The 19763-nt window shown below is 39.8% G+C and overlaps 1 protein-coding gene across 2 annotated transcripts in view; it reads left to right on the top strand.

Annotated features, from left to right (window-relative positions):
- The window catches only part of slc35e1 (solute carrier family 35 member E1), a 53073-nt gene extending 33920 nt beyond the window's left edge, over nt 1-19153 (top strand). For both annotated transcript variants that reach the window (XM_072244159.1, XM_072244158.1), the window contains 3 exons: nt 2721-2846; nt 10482-10727; nt 14469-19153. In XM_072244159.1, the coding sequence (XP_072100260.1) occupies nt 2721-2846; nt 10482-10727; nt 14469-14714 (618 nt within the window). In that variant the 3' untranslated portion in view covers nt 14715-19153. The remainder of the gene's footprint in view (nt 1-2720; nt 2847-10481; nt 10728-14468) is intronic.
- The last annotated feature ends 610 nt before the right edge of the window (nt 19154-19763 follow it).

Below are 19763 nucleotides of genomic sequence, written 5' to 3'. Positions count from 1 at the left end.
ACCAGTCTTGATTCTGTCAGACCTGAGTATTTCCAGTTATTTCCTATTTTTCTACTATTCTTGACCATTGCTAAATAATAGATATTTCATATAGTAGTGTAGTGGTACTCCTGAAGATTTGCGTCTGATGCACATTTATGATATGATTAATCAATTAAAGCTCAAGATCAAGCAGTTTTTTCGTGGCAGCACTATAAATTGCTGACGCAATGGGGAGCCTTCGTACTCAGCTGTCACTGCAGTGCAACATTTATTTTCCTTCCATTAATTACATGCTGGTTGAAAATATTACAATATTATACTTGAGCTCTTTGTTGCTGATTGGTTAATTGATGGAGCAGTCCCTTGGCCAAGCTTAGTTAGATTGGTTTCCAAGAGGTGAAATAAACAAAAATATTGCACAAGTACATTTTGTACAAATATGTGTGTTCTTCATTGTGTTACAACAAATGCAACTTCTAAATGACATGCAACACACATAAAAGTTGCAGGTGATCGTCAGTCAGGACGAAGGGTCTGGGCCTGAAACGTCAACTGTACCTCTTCCTAGAGATGCTGCCTGGCCTGCTGCATTCACCAGCAACTTTTATGTCTGTTGCTTGAAATTCCAGCATCTACAGATTTCCTCGTGTTTGCGTTCTATATGACATAATCTGTTTAGTAAAGCAAGGTAATGTTTGCAGAACATTATTAAACAGAATTGACCTTCCAAAGAAGGTACTTGGTCAGATAATGAAAAGAAACATTTTAAGTATGAAAAATGAATTAGATCGATGGAAATTTTTAACTCGGATATTCCATAAGTTTACAGTCTTGAAAGGTGAAAGCATGGAGTTGATGGTAAACAGCTAATTCTGGGGTCAACGAAAGACCATGTAGAAGACTGCAGATATCTCAGCTTATAAAGTTAATGATTTTTACAGAGAAAGGAAAGGGCCGCAATGAGAGACTTGAAACCAAAATGAGGTTTAAATGTTTTTTGCAATATTTAACTGGGCATATGTACAAACCCCATTTCCAGAAAAGTTGGGATATTTTCCAAAATGCAATAAAAACAGAAAGCTGTGATATGTTAATTCACGTGAACCTTTATTTAACTGACAAAAGTACGAGAGAAAAGATTTTCAATAGTTTTACTGACTAACTTAATTGTATTTTGTAAATATACACAAATTTAGAATTTGATGGCTGCAACACACTCAACAAAAGTTGAAATAAGACAGAGTTATTATAAGATTGAAAAGTGCATAGAATATTCAAGTAACACCGGTTTGGAAGACTCCACATTAAGCAGGCTAATTGGTAGCAGGTGAGGTATCATGACTGGCTATAAAAGTAGCGTCCATCAAAGGCTCAGTCTTTGCAAGCAAGGATGGGTCGTGGCTCACCCCTTCGTGCCAAAATTCGTGAGAGAATTGTTAGTCAGTTCAAAAGGAACGTTTCTCAATGCAAGATTGCAGAGAATTTAGGTCTTTCAACATCTACAGTATATAATATTGTGAAAAGATTCAGAGAATTCAGAGACATCTCAGTGCGTAAAGGGCAAGGTCGGAAACCACTGTTGAATACGCGTGATCTTCGAGCCCTCAGGCGGCACTGCCTATGAAACCGTCATGCTACTGTGACAATTATAGCCACCTGGGTTCGGGAATACTTCGGAAAACCATTGCCACTCAACACAGTCAGTCACTGCATCCAGAAATGCAACTTGAAACTGTATTACGCAAGGAGGAAACCATACATCAACTCTATGCAGAAACGCTGGCGAGTTCCCTGGGCCCGAGCTCATCTCAAATGGACCGAAAGACTGTGGAACCATGTGCTGTAGTCAGATGAGTCCACATTTCAGCTAGTTTTTGAAAAAAAGGGGCGTCAAGTTCTCCGTGCCAAAGATGAAAACGACCATCCAGATTGTTATCAGTGAAAAATGCAAAAGCCAGCATCTGTGATGGTATGGGGGTGCATCAGTGCCCACGGCATGGGTGAGTTGCATGTATGTGAAGGTACCATTCACTCTGAAAATGAATGGCGCATCATGAAGAGGAGAATCAGACAACGAAGACCACGGACTGTTGAGCAGCTGAAGTCTTATATCAAGCAAGAATGGACAAAATTTCCAATTGCAAATCTGCTACAATTAGTATCCTCAGTTCCAAAACGATTAAAAAGTGTTATTAAAGGGAAAGGTGATGTAACACAATGGTAAACATGCCTCTGTCCCAACTTTTGTTGTGTGTTGCAGCCATCAAATTCTAAATTTGTGTATGTTTACAAAATACAATTAAGTTGGTCAGTAAAACTATTGAAGATCTTTTCTTTGTACTTTTGTCAGTTAAGTAAAGGTTCATGTGAATTAACATATCACAGATTTTTGTTTTTATTGCATTTTGGAAAATATCCCAACTTTTTTTGAAATGGGGTTTGTAGATTGGCAAGCGTAGGGTGGTAAGTGGCTAAGCAGATTTTTTTAATGACTTCATGTTTACGGAGAGTGAAACAAGGAAAATTGGCCTGGTGTGAAATGGAATGCTATAGCTTGCGTTTAGTAATAAGGGTGTATAAAGTAATAAAAAACAAAAATTTGTACAGAATAGAGTAACGCAAGTATTAAGGTACATTAATGTAATGGTTAATTCTGATTTTGAAAATAACCCCTGCCCTAATCTATATGCTCATTTGCAGGTCACACTTAATGTCTTTGACCTTTGCTCTGCCTACAGGTGCTGAGGGACACACGGATGCATCACCTTCGACTTCTCTATATCCTTGGATGCTATGCTGTAATCTTTATGATTCCAACTTGGATCCTTGTCGATCTCTCTGCATTTTTTGTTAACAGCTCAGTTGTGAGTGCCATCTTTATGCAAAGTCTCTGTGCAATTGGCAATAAGTTGTGTTTCCAGTTTATGTAAGAATTCAACATCAGCCTACGTAGCTGTAAAATTTGTTGCAAAATGATCTGTGTTTCAGCTTTTCCTGTCGAACAACGGTACCATAGATTGTTTCAAAATGTGAAGGCCTATGTGAGATGACTAAAGAAACCTGAGTTCCCTAGCTACCTTTGACTTTGAAGAAGCACAATAAGGTGATAAGAGAAAATCCTTGACATTAGACCCCCAGGGATAAGATAACAAGCTTAGGACTGACAAGAGATTGAACTTAATTTAGAGGAAGACTTATTGAGATCAGTACATTGGACCTGAGTAAGAAAGAAAGTCAGGTTCTTTGCATGCTAATGCATTACTGAAGCACAGGATCTTCTGCATCTTTTCCCTGAAAAGCAAAAGAAAAACGTTCCTTTTTTGAGCAAAGATGATGTCAGAACTGTTCTGTATCAACACTCTGCTGTCTTAAGTAATGAAAAGCTTATTTCAGTAGTAAAACTGCAGAGTGTGTCAACGTCACAGGACTGATGGGCATTCTCTTGCTCTATCTTCACTCTTCATTTTTACCAGTGAAGGATGTACATCTGTGGAAAGATCACCCATTGGATCTTCTCCCTGCCCCCTGAAACCTGAGTGTTAGAACAGCAGCCTGGCAACAGGCTTGTGGATTCCTGCTGCTGGTACAAGCCAGATCTCTCACTGGAATACATTTCAATCCTTTGGTAAGAATATAGTTCTGAACAATTGCAATACTGCATCAAGCTGTAATGTCATAGTACACATTGGCTTTGTATATTACTGGACATGAGCTCTTAGGTAAACAGCAAACACACCCTACAGTGTAAATTTTGTCTGGATATAGCAATGAGTGCAGGTGGAAGAGACCATTACAGAAAAAATATGTTAGGAATTTGTACAGAAGTTCATTAGAGCTTTAACAAGATTGCAGTGAATAATTAGGGTATGGCTGGAGTGTTTAGTGCCATTCTGTGTAAGCCATAACTGGAAATATATTAGAGGAGTGTGAAAAGAACACCAAGGAGTTATTTGAATGATGATCTAAATAATGATGGAGGCACAAAAGCATTATGGCTCTTTTTGGTGGAGGAGAGCAAAGTCAGGGTAAACTAATAAAATTTCTCAGAGAACAACAGGAATTCTGCAGATGCTAGAAATTCAAGCAACACACATCAAAGTTGCTGGTTAGTCCTGACGAAGGGTCTTGGCCTGAAACGTCGACTGCACCTCTTCCTAGAGATGCTGCCTGGCCTGCAAATTTCTCAGAGTCTTGAGTTCTTTGAGTGAATATTCAAGAATGACAATGATCATGAGAAATATATAAAGCAAAATCGAAAGAATTTTCATGCTTGCTTTAGTTACCACAGCTTATAAAATTTTATTCACCAGAGGTTAAGTGCCAGAGATGGTAGCAATGTGTTAAGGGAAATTGGAGAAAGATTTAAAATAGTGTAGAAATTGGAATTTGAGAACATAGCTCTGCTGGTGGGCTTATCACATTTCTGTGCTGCATTCTAAAACACTGAGCACACTGTGTACATAGCAAAAATATCTAAACTGGTTTGCATTAAGTAATCTTATAATTGCCCAGGAACTATTACCAAGCATGGTGCTAATGAAGGGCCCTCCATTGGTTGGAGTCGACCATGGATGTTGTGACTTAGCTATCTATGTAATACGCAAGCCAGTACACAAACCAGGGCAGTACGATACAGAGAGCAAGCTGTTGCTCATGTAGCAGGCTCCCCTCTCCAGGCAGCTGCTAAATCCAAAGGAATGGCACCAGTGGTATTGCATGAGTTTCTAATTAGCATTGAATTCAACGTTGGACTGCCTTAGGTCTCCAGGTCCATATTTCTCCTCAGGGTTTACTCTTGAAGACTGCTTCATGAGTGGGTATAGCTGCAAGGCAGCGGAAGTTTGAGATCAGGGTTTTTCTTCTCCTTGGTGAGTTGCTGAGTTGCCAACCACGGCTGACGAGCCCCTTCTGCATGAATCGACTGGTTTTAAGGCTCTAGTACCCGTCATTGCCCCTTTGCCTGACAGTAAAAATGGTTCCACTGGGCTTAGTAGCTAAGCCACATGTGAAGGCCAGGAGCCGGACTTGGTTGTAAGAGGCTATTTGAGACACATGCTATTGGAAGCATTTAATAGGTAGTGAGAGCTTGTCCCCACTATCACCCCAGCTATAACAACCTTAAGGAACCTGTTTGTATCATGAACTCTTGCATCATGAATCCTGACTAACCACACCTAATTTCCACCTGGAGTCGTGGAGTAACATGGGAATGGGCCTTCAGTGCAAATAATCCATGCCGACTATAGCAGGTCCCAGTGGCCTGCATTAAGTGCATAAACCTCCAAGACACTCCCATATACATTTCAAAATGGCTCTTAAATATTGCAGTTATACTTGCCTTATCACTTCCTCTGGCAACTCATTCCAAATACTCACTACCTTTTGTGTAAGGAATTTACCTCTCAGTTCTTTATTAAATCTCTCCCCTTTTACCTTGTATCTGTGTTGTCTAGTTTTGTACTTTCCAACCCTGGTGAAAAGATCATAACTGTCTACCTTTTCAATGCTCCTCATGTTTTTTCTACACTTTTATGACGTTACTGCTTACATTCCCACACTTCAGGGAATAAACATCCAACGTGCCCAGCCTCTCCCTATAGCCCAGGCCCTGTAGTCTGGGCAGCATTCTTGTAAATCTATTCTGCACCCTCTCCAGTTTGACAATGTCTTTTCTTTCACAGGGTGAGCAAAACTGTACACAACCCTCCCAAGTATAGCCTCACCAATGACTTATATAACTGCAAAATAGTGTCCCTACTAGTAAACTCTGTGCCCTTGACAGATGGGGGCCAGCATGCTAAATGTCTTCTTCACCACTCTGTATGCTTCCATAGTCACCTTCATTGAAAAGTGCACTTGTATCCCTCGTTCCACATCACTCGTCAGTGCCCTGCCATTTATTGTACAATGAAATCACCTCACTCTTGCCTAAGTTGAAATCTATTTGCCATTGCTCGGCCCATCTCCCCAACTGATCAAGACCTCTTTGCAATTCATTGTGACCTGTTTTACTATCAATAAGACCTCCTAACTTAACTTACTAGTTGTACTGTGTATATTCATATCAAAATCATTTACATAAAAAATGAATAACAGAGGTCCTCATGGGCCTCCAATTGGAGAATTGACTTTCAACCATCCTCTGCTTTCTTTCTTTCTTTTTTTTTGATGTGTGCCTGTGTGCGTGCGAGTCTGTGCGTCTGTGTGTGCGTGCATCCGTGATGATGTCTTTTTCATGGCTTTTACAAGGCGCAGAGCGAAAGAGAGACTGTGTGGTGTGCCACTCCCCACACAGACATTTTTCGCAGTATTTTTCCCTTTTATTTTTATGAGGTCAAGTTGCGATTTTGACACTCAACCCGGCACAGATGGAAAGCGTACTCTGGAGCGGACCCGGCTGGTTTCGAACCCAGGAACCTCCGCTCCCGGGTCTGGCGCCAATGTCATTGCGCCACCAGCCGGCCTCACCCTCTGCTTTCTATCATCAAGCTGTTTCTGAATCCACTTCACTCGCTGCCCTGAATCCCATGCAACGTAATGTTCCAGATCAGCCAGCCAAGCGGCACCATGTCAAAGTTCATACAGACAACATTTAGTGCTTTGTGCAACACACACAAAATGCTGGAGGAACTCAGCAGGCCAGGCAGCAACAATGGAAAAGAGTACAGTCGATGTTTCGGGCTGAGGCCCTTCTTCAAGACCTGAAGAAGGGTCTTGGCCTGAAACATCGTTGGTTTACTCTTTTCCATAGCCTGTCCTGCTGAGTTTCTCCAGCATTTTGTGTGTTGCTTTGGATTTCCAGCATCTACAGATTTTCTCAGCTTTGTGATTCACTGCCCTGCCTTCGTCAATCCCCTTAGTTACCTCTTTGGAAAACTCTGAAAGATTCATCAAATATGACCTGCCACGCACAAACCATGCTTGACTGTTCCTAATTAGGCCTTGACTATCCAAGTGATCTTGTCTGTCAGAATTCCCTCCAATAGCTTCTTAACAACTGAAGTCGGGCTCACCAACCTGTAGTTCCCTGGCCTATCCTTGTACCTTTCTTAACAGTGGAAAACATTAACCACCCTCCAGTTTTCTGGAATTTCACAAATGGCTAATGATGAAATAAATATCTCTACAAGGTCCTCTACAATTTCTTCACAGGCCCTCTCTTAAGGCCCGGGGTGGACTTCATCAGGGCTTGGGGATTTGCTTAACGCAATTCAAAGCTGAAAATACATCTTCCTTATAATATGCTTATCATCTAAGAGCTCAGTTGCTTTTGCCCTCATTTTTTTGCCATCCATGATATTTTCATTAGAAAACACTGAGGAGAAATAGATATTAAAAATGCCAGGCATCTCCTGTGGTTGCATACGTAGTTGTTAAGAGGAACAAGTCTCTCCCTAGTCACTCTAATTAATTGAAGAACCTTTTGAGATTATCTTTAACCTTGCCTGCCAAATCCATCTCATACCCTTTTTTGCTTTCCTAATTTCCTTCCTAAAGCCTGATCTTAAACTTGTATTAATCAGGTTACAAACAGCTCACAGGAGTGAAACTGTGCTGTAACATGGGAGGATTTGTATTTGGATATTGCTAAAGAGAGATGAAGTATTGAGTCTGAGTGCTGACTGGTGACAAACTATTTTAAGGGAAATAGGTAAGAAAGGTATATAAAGTTAAGCTAGCCGACAATATGAAAGAGGACACCAAAAGTTTTTCAAGAATATAAAGAGTAAAAGAGAGGTGAGAGTGGATATCAGACCACCAGAAAATGATGCTAGAGAAGTAGTAACTGGAGACAAAGAAATGTTTGGCAAATTTAAGTATCTTGTGCCAGTCTTTGCTGGAGAAGACACTATCAGGATGCCAAAAATTTGAGAGTGAAAATTTGAAAAATTTGGACAGAGTCCAAAGAAGTGAGTCATTGCCAGTTGCTGGTTAGCCTGACTTCAGTGGTTGGGAAGATGTTGGAGTCCATCTTTAAGGTTGAGATTTCAAGGTGCTTGGGGGCACATGATAAAATAGGCCAAAGTCAGCATGGTTTCCTTGAGGGGAAATCTTGTCTGACAAATCTGTTGGAATTCTTTAAGAAAGTAACAAGCAGGACAAAGGAGAGTCTCTGTATATTGTACACTTGGATATTCAGAAGGCCCTTTGACGAGGCACTGCACATGAGGTGGCTTAACAAGATAAGAGCCAATGGTATTACAGGGAAGAAAGCAGTATAGATAGAAGATCGGCTGACTGGCAGGAGGCAAAGAGTGGGAATAAATGGGGTCTTTTCTGGCTGGCTGCCAGTAACTACTGGTGTTTGGACCACTTCTTTTCAAATTATACTTATGTCAATGAGTTGGATGACCGAACTGATGGCTTTGTGGCCAAGTTTGTAGATGATATGAAGATGAATGGAAGGGCAGAAAGCAGGGAGTCTGCAGGACTTAGATTGGGAGAATGGGCAAAGAAGTGGCAGATGGAATATCGTTGTATGGCCATGCGCTTTGGTAGAAGAAGTAAAGGCATAGACTGTTTTCTAAATGGGAATAACATTCAAAAATCAGAGGTCCAAAGGGAGTACTCGTACAGGATTCCCTGAAGGCCAACTTGCAGATTGAGTCAGTGGTAAGGAAGGCAAATGCAATGTTAGCATTCATTTCAGAGTACTAGAATATAAAAGTAAAGATGTAATGCTGAAGCTTTATAACACATTGGTCAGACCACACTTGGAATATTAGGAGCAGTTTTAGGCCCCTTATCTAAGAAAAGATGCATTGGCATTAGGCAGAGTCCAGAGAACGTTCACGAGAATAATTCTGGGAATGAAAGTGTTAAACTATGAGGAGTGTTTGATGGCTCTGGACCTCTGCTTGCTGTTGTTTAGAAGAATGAAGGGGCGATCTTATTGAAACCTATCGAATAATGAAAGGCCCAGATGGAGTGGATGTGAAGAGTATGTTTCCTATAGTGTGGGAGTCTAGGACCAGAGAACATAGTGTTAGAATAGAGAGACATCCATTTAGAACAGAGATGAGGAGGAGTTCCTTTAGCCAGAGGGTAGTGAACCTGTGAATTGCCACAGAAAGCTGTGGCGGCTAAGTCATTGGGTAAAGAAGAGATTGATAGGTTCTTGCTTTGTCAGGGTGTCAAAGGTTATGGGGAGAAGGAAATGGGGTTGAGGGTTAATAAATCAGCCATGATGGAATGGCAGAGCAGACTCAATGGGCTGAATGACCTATATATTGTGGTCTTATGGTCTTGTAATGGGAAACGATTCTCTTTAGTTATTACCATTCCTATTCTGTCCTGTCTGTCTTTGACCTTTTTCACTGCAGTAGAGTAGTACAACATAAACTAGGAGGACATTTTCCACTGAGGTATTTTACACCCTCTGGAGTGACATTGAATTTTCTAACCTGGTAAACTTCTCTCATCTTTTCCCATTATACTCCATTTCTTTAAAATATTTTACTAGTAGTCATTACTCATCCCCTAAATCACCTGATGACATGGATGTGCTTACTTACCAAAATCTTCAGCCTCACTCCTGAAAATTGTTCCCCAGTCTCTATATTCTTTACAGGCTGTTAGCAGAAAGATCTTTTCTTTCTACCGAGTCAAATCAGATTTATTATCACTGACATAAGTCATAAAATTTGTTTTGTGGCAGCAGTATAGTACATAAAATTACTATGAGTTTCAAAAAAAACAAGTAAATAAATAGTGCAAAAAGAGGAAAAATGAGATAATGTTCATGAACCATTCAGAAATCTGACGACAGAGGAGAACAAGTTGTTCCTAAACTGTTGAGATAATGTTCATGGTTCATTCAGAAATCTGATGGCAGAGGGGAACAAGTTGTACTTGACCCTCACCAGATGGATATCATCTTCTTGAGGCATTGCCTTTTGAACATGTCCTCAGAGTAGGGAGGGTTATACTCGTAATTGATTTGGTTAAGTCTACAACCCTCCATAGCCTCCTTCAATCTTACACATTGGAGTTTCCATACCAGACACTGATGCAACCAGTCAGAATGCTTTTCACTCTATATCTGTGGAAATCTTGCAATTCTTTGGTGACATACCAAATCTTCTCAAACTATAGCCACTATAGTGCTGCCTATGTGTTTGCATCAATGTGTTGGGCCCAGGATAGATTATGCAGTGCAAGGTGGTGATTGTGGCACCACTCAACCAGCTAATCTGTATCACTTCTGTACGTCTGTTCCTCGCCAGACTGGATCGCTGTAGTTGTAACACAATGTATGCTTTCCTAGAATCCTGCAAGGTACTTCTTGGAGAGCAGACCTTTACCCACTGGAAGTTTGGAGGAATTTCCTGGGACCACCTATGTGCACCATTTATCATCTAGTTTGCATATTGCAACAGCAGGGAGAGGAAAGAACATGAATTTTAAAAGTTAAAGCTAGAAAGTTAGGAGAAAGCTAACAAGCATAGTTTTCACTTGTGTGAGTTAGTGATCATCAAGCTGCTGCCTTTCTATTCCAGACAGATACCTCGCACTGGCATTGGACACTCGTATTACTGATTGTCAGTGGTTTTTGTAACTTTGCTCAGAACATGGTTGCCTTCAGTATCCTGAACCTCATCAGCCCACTTAGCTACTCAGTGGCCAATGCTACCAAGAGAATCATGGTGATTACAGTGTCTCTAATCATGCTGCAAAACCCAGTTACTGCCACCAATATCGTGGGGATGATGACTGCTATTGTCGGGGTGTTTGCCTATAACAAGGTCAGTCTTTGTGCTATTTTCCTTATTAAAATGGGATTCCTCTTTACTGTGCTAATTCCTATTCTTGTTTATTTAGACGAGCTAATCTTTTTTTCCTCTTTGGTACATGTATAGATGGAAGAAAAAGTTTGTGAATTCTTTGCAATCACTTGATTTTCTGCATTAATTACTCTTAAAATGCAGTCTGATCTTCATCCAAGTCACAATTAAAAAACAAACACCAATCTGCCTGAACTAATAACACACAAACCATTGTACTATTCCTTGTCAATATGAGTCCACCATTTAAACAATCACAATGTAGGTTCAAAAAAGGATGTGAACCTCTGGGGTAATGCCTTTTACAAAAGCTATTTGGCGTCAGGTGTTCGAATCAATGAGATGAAATTGGAGGTGTGGGTTGTAAAGGTGCCCTGCTCTATAAAAAAGACACACAAGGTTGCGTTACTGACTTGAGAAGAGCCTGCTCTTCTCAAGAAAGATCTGTTCATGTGCACCATGCCTTGGGGGAACAACTTTCAGAGGACCTTAGAAGAATTGTAGAGATGCATGAAGCTGGAAAAGGCTACAAAAGCAGTTCTGAAGACCTGAGTGTTCACAGTTCACAGTAAGAGAAATTGTCTGCAAATGGAGGAAATTCAGTACTGTTGCTGCTCTCCCTAGGAGTGGGCGTCCTGCAAAGATCACAACATGCTGAAGGAGGTGAAAAGGACAAAAGAGAAAATCTGCAGATGCTGTAAATGCAAGCAACACACACACAATAGTGGAGTCTCATGGCAGATCGGCCTGATGCAAGGGCACAAATACCAAGAACACAATAAACAAAGCAAAATTTTATCAAACTTTACTTTCTATTCTTAGCATGCTACGGGGTAAGTTACAGACTGATGTCCCAAAGATCCAGTCTGGACACTGCCCTCCTCCGAATCACAGTTCTCCACAATTTATAACATTGATCACGTATGCAGGAAATCTTATGATTACAAGTTAAGACAATATTAGAATAATTTCAGTCACATGCCATTAGATGTAAAATCATCATTGGTTAGTTATTACTTTCTGCCAAAGCTAACCTGGATACAACATCAGTTCCTTATATTGACACCTTCCCCTTTCTCTCAAACGTTCTGTCCCCTACGCTATCCTTCCCATATTTAGTTATACCTTGAGATGTCCCTTCAATCATTCTTATACACATATTTAGTTATGCCTCAAGATGCTTTGGTATGAGCAGATAATTCCTTATTTGAACTTTTATCTGACATTTTCAGAGACAATGGACCTGTTGCTGGGTAAGGTTTCTTTCTGACTTGTCCAACAACAGTAAACTAAGTTGCTTATAAGGTGATTGATCATTAGCTAATCATTGTTCTTAGTACTTAGTTATCCCTCTACTCTATCAGGAGGAACTCAGCAGGCCAGACAGCATTTATGGAAAAGAGTACAGTCGACTTTTCGAGCTGAGATCCTTCATCAGGACTGGAAAAAATTCCTTGCAAGGATGCCTAGCCTGAAGAAGTTTAAATCTTTCCTTGAGTAGTTCACAGAAACCCGCTGTAACTGCTCCGCACCATGATCTCTGCTGCCCTCTGACTCTTTGACTATGTGCTCACCCAGACCCACTACCACAGCCACGTATCCTTCCTGGGAACATGTCTTCGCCGCCAGTTTGTACCTTATCTTTCTTTCCAGTACCAATGAAGGGTCTCGGCCCATAATGTCAACTGTACTCTTTTCCATAGATGCTGCCTGCCCTGCTGAGTTCCTCCAGCTTTCTGGGAGGTGGAAAAGAATCCAAGGATAACAGTAAGAGACCTGCAGGAATCTGTAGAACTTGTTGAAGTCTCTGTTCATCTGTGCACTGTAAGCAAACCACTGAACAAGAATGGTGTTCATGGAAGGACATCATGGAGGAAACCACTGCTCTCAAAAAAATAAATTGCTGCACATCTCAAGTTTGCAAAAGACCACCTGGATGTTCCACAATATTCTGTGGACAGATGAGACAAAAGTTAAACTTTCTGGTCAAAATGCACATTGCTATGTTTGGAGGAAAAGGGGCACTACACACCAACACCTCATCCCAACTATGAAGCATGGTGGAAAAAACATCATCATTTGGGGCTGCTTTCCTACCTCAGGGCCTGGATTGCAATCATTGAGGGAGCAATGAATTCCAAATTGTATCGAGATGTTTTGCAGGAGAATGTCAGGGTAGCGGTCTGTCACCTGAAGCTTAATAGAAGTTGGATGACGCAACAAGACAATGATTCAAAACATGACTAAATCAACAATAGAATGGTTTAAAAAGAAGAAAATATGTTTTTGGAATGGTCAAGTCAGAGTCCAGACCTTAACCCAATTGAGATGCTGTGGCATGACCTGAAGAGGGCTGCTCATGCAAGGTATCCCAGAAATACTGATAAATTGAAACACTTTTGTATGCATGGAGGAATGGTCTAAAATTCCTTCTGCAAGTCTGCCCTACAGGAAAAGTTTGGTAGAGGCTACTGCTGCTAAAGGAGGTTCTACTAGTTATTAACTGCAAGGCTTCATGTACTTTTACAGCCTGGACTGTGAATGATCATGTGTATTAGCTTAGGCAGATTGTACTTGTCTATTGTTGTGACTTAGATGAAGATTTTATAAATAATTAATGCAGAAAAACTGGTAATTGCAAAGGGTTCACAAACTTTTTCTTGCAAGTTAGACACAGTTCCACCAAGCTATTCAAATATAGGGTGACAGTGGGTGACAGGTCAATATTATCACACCTGAGCAGCAGACAAGGTGCTGGAGAACTCATTGGGTCAGACATCTGTGGAGGGAAAAGGCTAGTCGATGTTTCAGGTAAAAACTTGCTGCAAAACAGCACATTTTACAAAATATATGAGAGTAATGATACTGATTCTCATTCTGGACTAAAACAGAAATTTCTCTCCATTGATGTTGCCTGATCCACTGAGTTCCTCCAGCATCTTGTGTGTTGCTCCAGCTTAGATTCCAGCATCTTCAGTGTCTTCGGGTCAAAATGGCACTGAGCTGTGGTGCTATTGAGGTCTTTGCTCAGACTTAGACTTAATTGTTTTTTTAAGTTTTAGGGATTGTTTTGGGGACAGAGAGAGGAGTTAAGGATCAAGTGAGGATTTGGTGACAGGGAGGTGGAGGAGTTATGGGTCAGACCAGTTTGAGGCCTCTACTCCGTGTGCGAAGGACATGTGACCAAGAACATCTGTGGATGATGGATTGATGAGTGCTGTGGATGAGACCAGTGGCGATGTACACTGGGGCTTGTTGTGCAGTTGATGTTTTATTGCTTTCTCTGTTCTCTTTTGTGTTCTGTGTTATTTTGCCAAGCATTATGGGCATGATATGTGGCTTAGATTGTGTTCGTTGTCAACACAAATGATGCATTTCACTGTATGCTTTGGTGCACATGTGATAAATGAATATGATTCTTGTATTGTCCTGTGCATATTTGGAGGAAAACCACAAGAAGATGTAAGCACTTAAGGATTACCAGTGACTGGATCGTAATTTTCCCCCTCCCTCCCATTTCTTGATTACATTTGTCTTTCTGTAAACCAGAGACTGTAATGTTGGATGTTCTGCTTTAATTTTTTTAGTCACCTTGTGTTACTAAAGAGAAATAGTTTGTTATCCTGAGAAATCAATACTCAACTACCTAAAATGTAGTATCCTTAAACAATACCTGGTCATATTCTTCTCTTTACTCAACAGGCTAAATATGATGCCAATCAAGAGGCCAAGAGGAAGTTGCTCCCAGTAACTTCAGGGGATCTTATTTCCCTTAATCAGTATCAAGAACTGTCTGCTGAACAGAAGGTACAGCTGAATGGGACGGCACTGTACCCACAGCACTCTGAGTACCAGTACGGACGGACTGGTCTGCTGGCAGAACAGTCACAGTACAACCGACAGAGCAACGCTGGAGCCACCTATGTGTCCAATCGATTTGATGTCTAAGACTTGTGAATGGAGGCGTACAACTTCATTCGTAACTTATTCTGTGCACTGTTGGAAACCTTTGGTTATCCGATAGATTTTATCAAGAGACCTCATCTGAGGCCCTATTATTTTAATTTTCTGGTATTCGAGAGAAGACTGTAACTTGGATTTGATGAAGATCTGTGTTATATTCTCTGCAATTCTACTCTTTTTCCAGCATTCACTCAGGCTGGATATCATGGGGATTAAGAGCAGGATGGTAAACCAGTGTGAAGTGATTACTTCACATGAAGAAGGGTTCTGCTTATGTTGATTCCCTGCCGCAAAGCCTATTGATTAGATGTTGGATTGGTAATGAAAGATTAATGGCCCTGGCCATCTGATCCATTGTAGTCTCTGCATGACAGAATTGTGTTTAAATGCAATACAGTTGACCAAATCTTCATCTAATGATACTTTTGGGGTGACTTTTTGTCAATCATATTCCGTTTATATAGATAATGATCTTTTGACTGTCAGTGATTGGTGAATTGGCAAGTATTGATCAATTAGTTCCAGTATCTTCCATGCTGTATGTAAATATGTGTGTGCTTTGGGAGGAGGGAAGGTATGACATCATTGTTAAGGTCTACCTCTGTAACGTGCATGCTAGTTCAATACCCAGGCTGGTGTTTGTTAACAATAGACACCCTGGTAACCAGACTTGATTTGATAAGCTGCTGGTGTTTACAGTATAGATTAGTTGGATTCTGATCATGCTAACTCTAAGTCATAATAATCTACTTTAGCATCCCAAGTTTAAGCAAGCAAGTCAAATAAACAGACGCATATGGTGATTGAACTACAGATCATATACTGTTGTCCCCCATAATCAAGTTTTAACAGATTAGCTGAGCTGAGTTAGAAGGTCATAGGCTCAAGCCCACTTCAGAAATTTCAGCATACAATCTGAGCTGCAATTGGCTACAATGACAAGAGAGCTCAAGAACAGAAACATTTTTTTTGCAAAGCCCTGTAATTTTGATTGCTGAATGTAAGGAGAGCATGGGAGTTGTTCCTAATGCCTGGGCCAATGTTTCTCAACCAAAGTTACCAAAACAGATTTTTATATCACCTACTGTATTTGTTAGGACAGCTGTTTGTGGGATCTCGCTGTATGCAAGCTGATTATTGTGCTCCTACATCACAACAATAAATGTGGAATTTTTTTTTGCGGGGGGGAGCTTTGAAAAGGCACAAAGCACTGGGTGAATGCAAATCTTTTCTATATTCAGACAACCCAGTAATTTGTAATATTTAAAATTGTTGACAGTTGTGTTGGGAAATGTGTGCTTGTATGGGTGAAATCGTGAGGTGTCAGTCTACAATTAATGCTGGCAGCCAGTGTTCAGGACAAGTGTGCAGGCTCCAAGATGGGAACAAATCTCTTTAAAATGTTGAAAATTCGATAGATTAGGATTTACAAGAACGATGGTGCAGAAGTAAGCTGCAAGTTATTTTCAGTGTATTTCTTCTTGTGAATAGCATACATAGAACAGGAACCTGTCATTTCTGTACAGATGCAGTTTTATACACTATTGTTCATAATCACCCAAGAGTTGGTTCTACTGTGTCAGAGTTACATGTACCCAAATATTCATCCATTCTGTTTTGCTCTTTTGTAAAGCAAAATCATTAGTTACAGTTAAAAAATTTGGCAGTAACTAAATATGTATCAGCTGGCTAAATTGCTGGTCTTGGATTGACTTGTGTCATGCAGCAGTTTGTTGTGCCCAAAGAGAGAGATAAATACTTTAATGAATGAAAAATAGTCACATCAGTACTACCAAATAAAAGGGAAGTGCTTTCTGTACTTGTTCATCATACAATCCTCTTGGTGCTTGTTTCTTCACTGGATCCTGTTTCCTTTAGATTTGAGAATAGCTTCCATTTCCACTGGGGCTCACATTATGTCACTATTTTTCTTGGACTGTTACTGTCTTCCTTTCTTTGTATCTTCTGCATATTAAATCATCTTATAATTGAAAATGATTTGTTCACACTTTCCTGTTCCCCCAATTACTGCCCACCCTGAACAGTTTAATCTCAAAAGCGAACATTGGTAATTGCAGTGTATGTGCAGGGTGCAGGTGCATTCCTCAAAGGGGAGGACCATGCAATAATGTGTAATGAAATTCTCAATGTTATAAATGGAAGAGGTCCAGAGGTCTGTTTTTATTTTTTAAGTTATTAGTTAAAATCCAGCTAGGTAACATTTTGCATTGCATTCCACTTTTTGTGCCCTGAAGTTTGTATGGCTTCAGCATTAGCAAAGATGGTGATAGCGCTCTGCATCACCACAATAATTAAACCAATTCCCATTATAACTTACTGAATATAAACTGTGGGGAGCATTTGAAGTTAAAATGTCCTATTTAAGCCTGTTTTACACATCATTCACTGAAACTCTTCCAGGTTGTCACTGAGAATCTTATTTTGCAGTACATCTAAGAAGTAGAACTCATTTTGGGAGTTCATTGAAACATTTTTATTGGTAATTCTCATGCTGAATTCCATTGCTATGTTTAAATTTCTGTCCTGTCTTGCCAAGACTGTGCTCTTTGTTTAAACTATGCAGCTTATTCCTTAAAGGGGAAGAAGTTTATTCCTCAAATTGACTAAATTCCATTTCTTCAAAAATATTCAAGTAATTGTAAAGTATTTTGGAAAATACATGAGATGCCTTTATCTAAAAGATACATGCGTACTGCAAACTCAAGATCTATAAGTATATGCATACTGCAGCTGCAGAATATCATTAATTGTTACAGTGTATTTGGCTTGGTTCTGAAGTGATGCCCATATGTTCAACTACTTGCAGTTCTCAATAGTGCAGCCTGTATTGAATGCTAGAGAAACATTCATTTGATCTGATAAAATGACCTCTGTTACCAGTTTTAAAACAAATACATCTGAGTTTTAACACAAAAGCTTAACACAGCTGTAAGGTTTAAAGATGGAATAAAATGGTTTAAAGATCTGCTCAGCTCCCACTGATGGCTGCACTGCCAGCTATAAAGATAGTGGATAGTGCCCATCCATAGTTCATGTTCTGACAGTAGTTTAATTTCCTCCACATCTCCACATTTTTTGTCTCTTTAGAGCACATAAGACTGATTTATCTGGCTTTAAATAGCCTTTTTTAAATGTTGTGCAATATTTATTTTATAAATACTGTAGACATTTGAGATTAAATCTACCTCTCAGGGTTTAATTGTGGGTAGTGTACTTATTATATGCAGGTGTAATTAATATTCTCAACAGCTGTGTCACTGAAATGTGTAAAACTAATTAGCTCAAAAATTGGACATTACTTCTCTTGGAATGGAGTTTTACATATAAGATATGCAAATCTATAATTTAAAAAGTCATATAGGAACTTGGGGTATTTCTAATTGAACATGAAAGCAATTGGTTTGTGAAGTTTCATGTAGCCAGTCAAGTGCAAACATTTTCTGAAGCTGGATAATGGAAGTTTAATAATCTTAAGAGGTGCAGGTACATATGGGATGAAGAATTAACAAGTATAGGAAATTTAGAAATTTGGGGATTTTAGTAGCAAAAGGGAACATAGGTTACTTGCTAACTTGGAGAGAATAGAGCACAAAGGAGTTCAGGGGTACATGAATTTAGGCTAAAGTTAATTCGAATAAAGTTTGAATCTGGTGTGCTACTTACTCATTTTCTTGCTGTTATCTAGAGATTTACTTTTTAATCAAATAACATTAACAGAAAAATTGCTCCCCTTAGACAAGTCACCCATCCTTTGTTTAAAAAGGAAATCATATATTTGTTTTAAGGACAGTGTGTTGCTGTGCAATTCATTGCTGTTCAAAATTTTACTTTTCTCCATTAGTATAAACAATGGTAAAAGTGTTCGTATTCTCTTTTGTCACAGTGAAAATTATGCTTCATAATCTAATGTGAATTACAGAATTAAGTGAATTTTCTCTTGGACCTAGTTTAGACTCGCAGCATTAAGTTAATTTCTAATGAAGTTAAAATGTATTTTGGGGAGAATTCAGTGATTTGCTTGCTTGTTTTTCTAGCAGAGGTGTTGATTTTACATTAAAATAATTATTCATAACAATATAGGCATCTGATATAATGCCGGTACTACAAAAACAAAGCTTCCAAGGATGTCAGAGTGTTCTGACATGCAGGTTTTTCTCCCTCTCTCGTGGAATGCGTCTATCCTTCTCTGGCCATATTGTGTATATTTTCACTCCGACATCTTTGTCCTTAAACTAACTGCCTTAATTAGCAAACAAAGTAAGTACAGTTAGTAATGAAGGTGTTGAATGTCTTGCCCTGAAAGTGAATTGACCTGGGATTTTAAAACGCAAACAACAGGAATTCTGCAGATGCTGGAAATTCAAGCAACACACCTCAAAGTTGCTGGTGAACGCAGCAGGCCAGGCAGCATCTCTAGGAAGAGGTACAGTCAACGTTTTAGGCCGAGATCCTTCGTCAGGACGGCCCTGACGAAGGGTCTCGGCCTGAAACATCGACTGTACCGCTTCCTAGAGATGCTGCCTGGCCTGCTGCGTTCACCAGCAACTTTGATGTGTGTTGCTCGACCTGGCATTTAGTGAGATAAATGCATGATTTAATTCTCCACTGCAAACTGATCACTGTCCCCCTCATTACAGGCTGCATGTCCAAATGCAGCTCACCAGTACAACCAATCTGAAACTAAATATTTTGTTATGATATTCCCCTTTTTAATTTCATGTTTAGCTTTCAGTCTTACTGTAATAGATGTAGTTTGTATTAATTATTTTTGTGTGATAATAAAGACATTTAAGGCTCTAAATATTACAACAGATTTCCCTACATAGTGGTACTGTTTCTCAAGCTCAGTGGCTGGAAGCCCTTGAGAGTGAAGTGTATGTGTGGGTGGGTGGGTGTGTGTGTGTGTGCGCGCGTGCGCCAATGCTCACTAGTGTATCATGTCTGCCTACAGACTATTTTTAATTTAACAAGTGTTAATGGAAGAAAATGTGTTAATTAATAAAGTGAAAAGTG

The sequence above is a fragment of the Mobula birostris genome, chromosome 26, assembly GCF_030028105.1.
Source record: "Mobula birostris isolate sMobBir1 chromosome 26, sMobBir1.hap1, whole genome shotgun sequence".
Taxonomy (NCBI): domain Eukaryota; kingdom Metazoa; phylum Chordata; class Chondrichthyes; order Myliobatiformes; family Myliobatidae; genus Mobula; species Mobula birostris.
The sequence above is the reverse complement of the archived record's forward strand: the minus strand, read 5'-3'. Positions and strand labels throughout refer to the sequence as shown.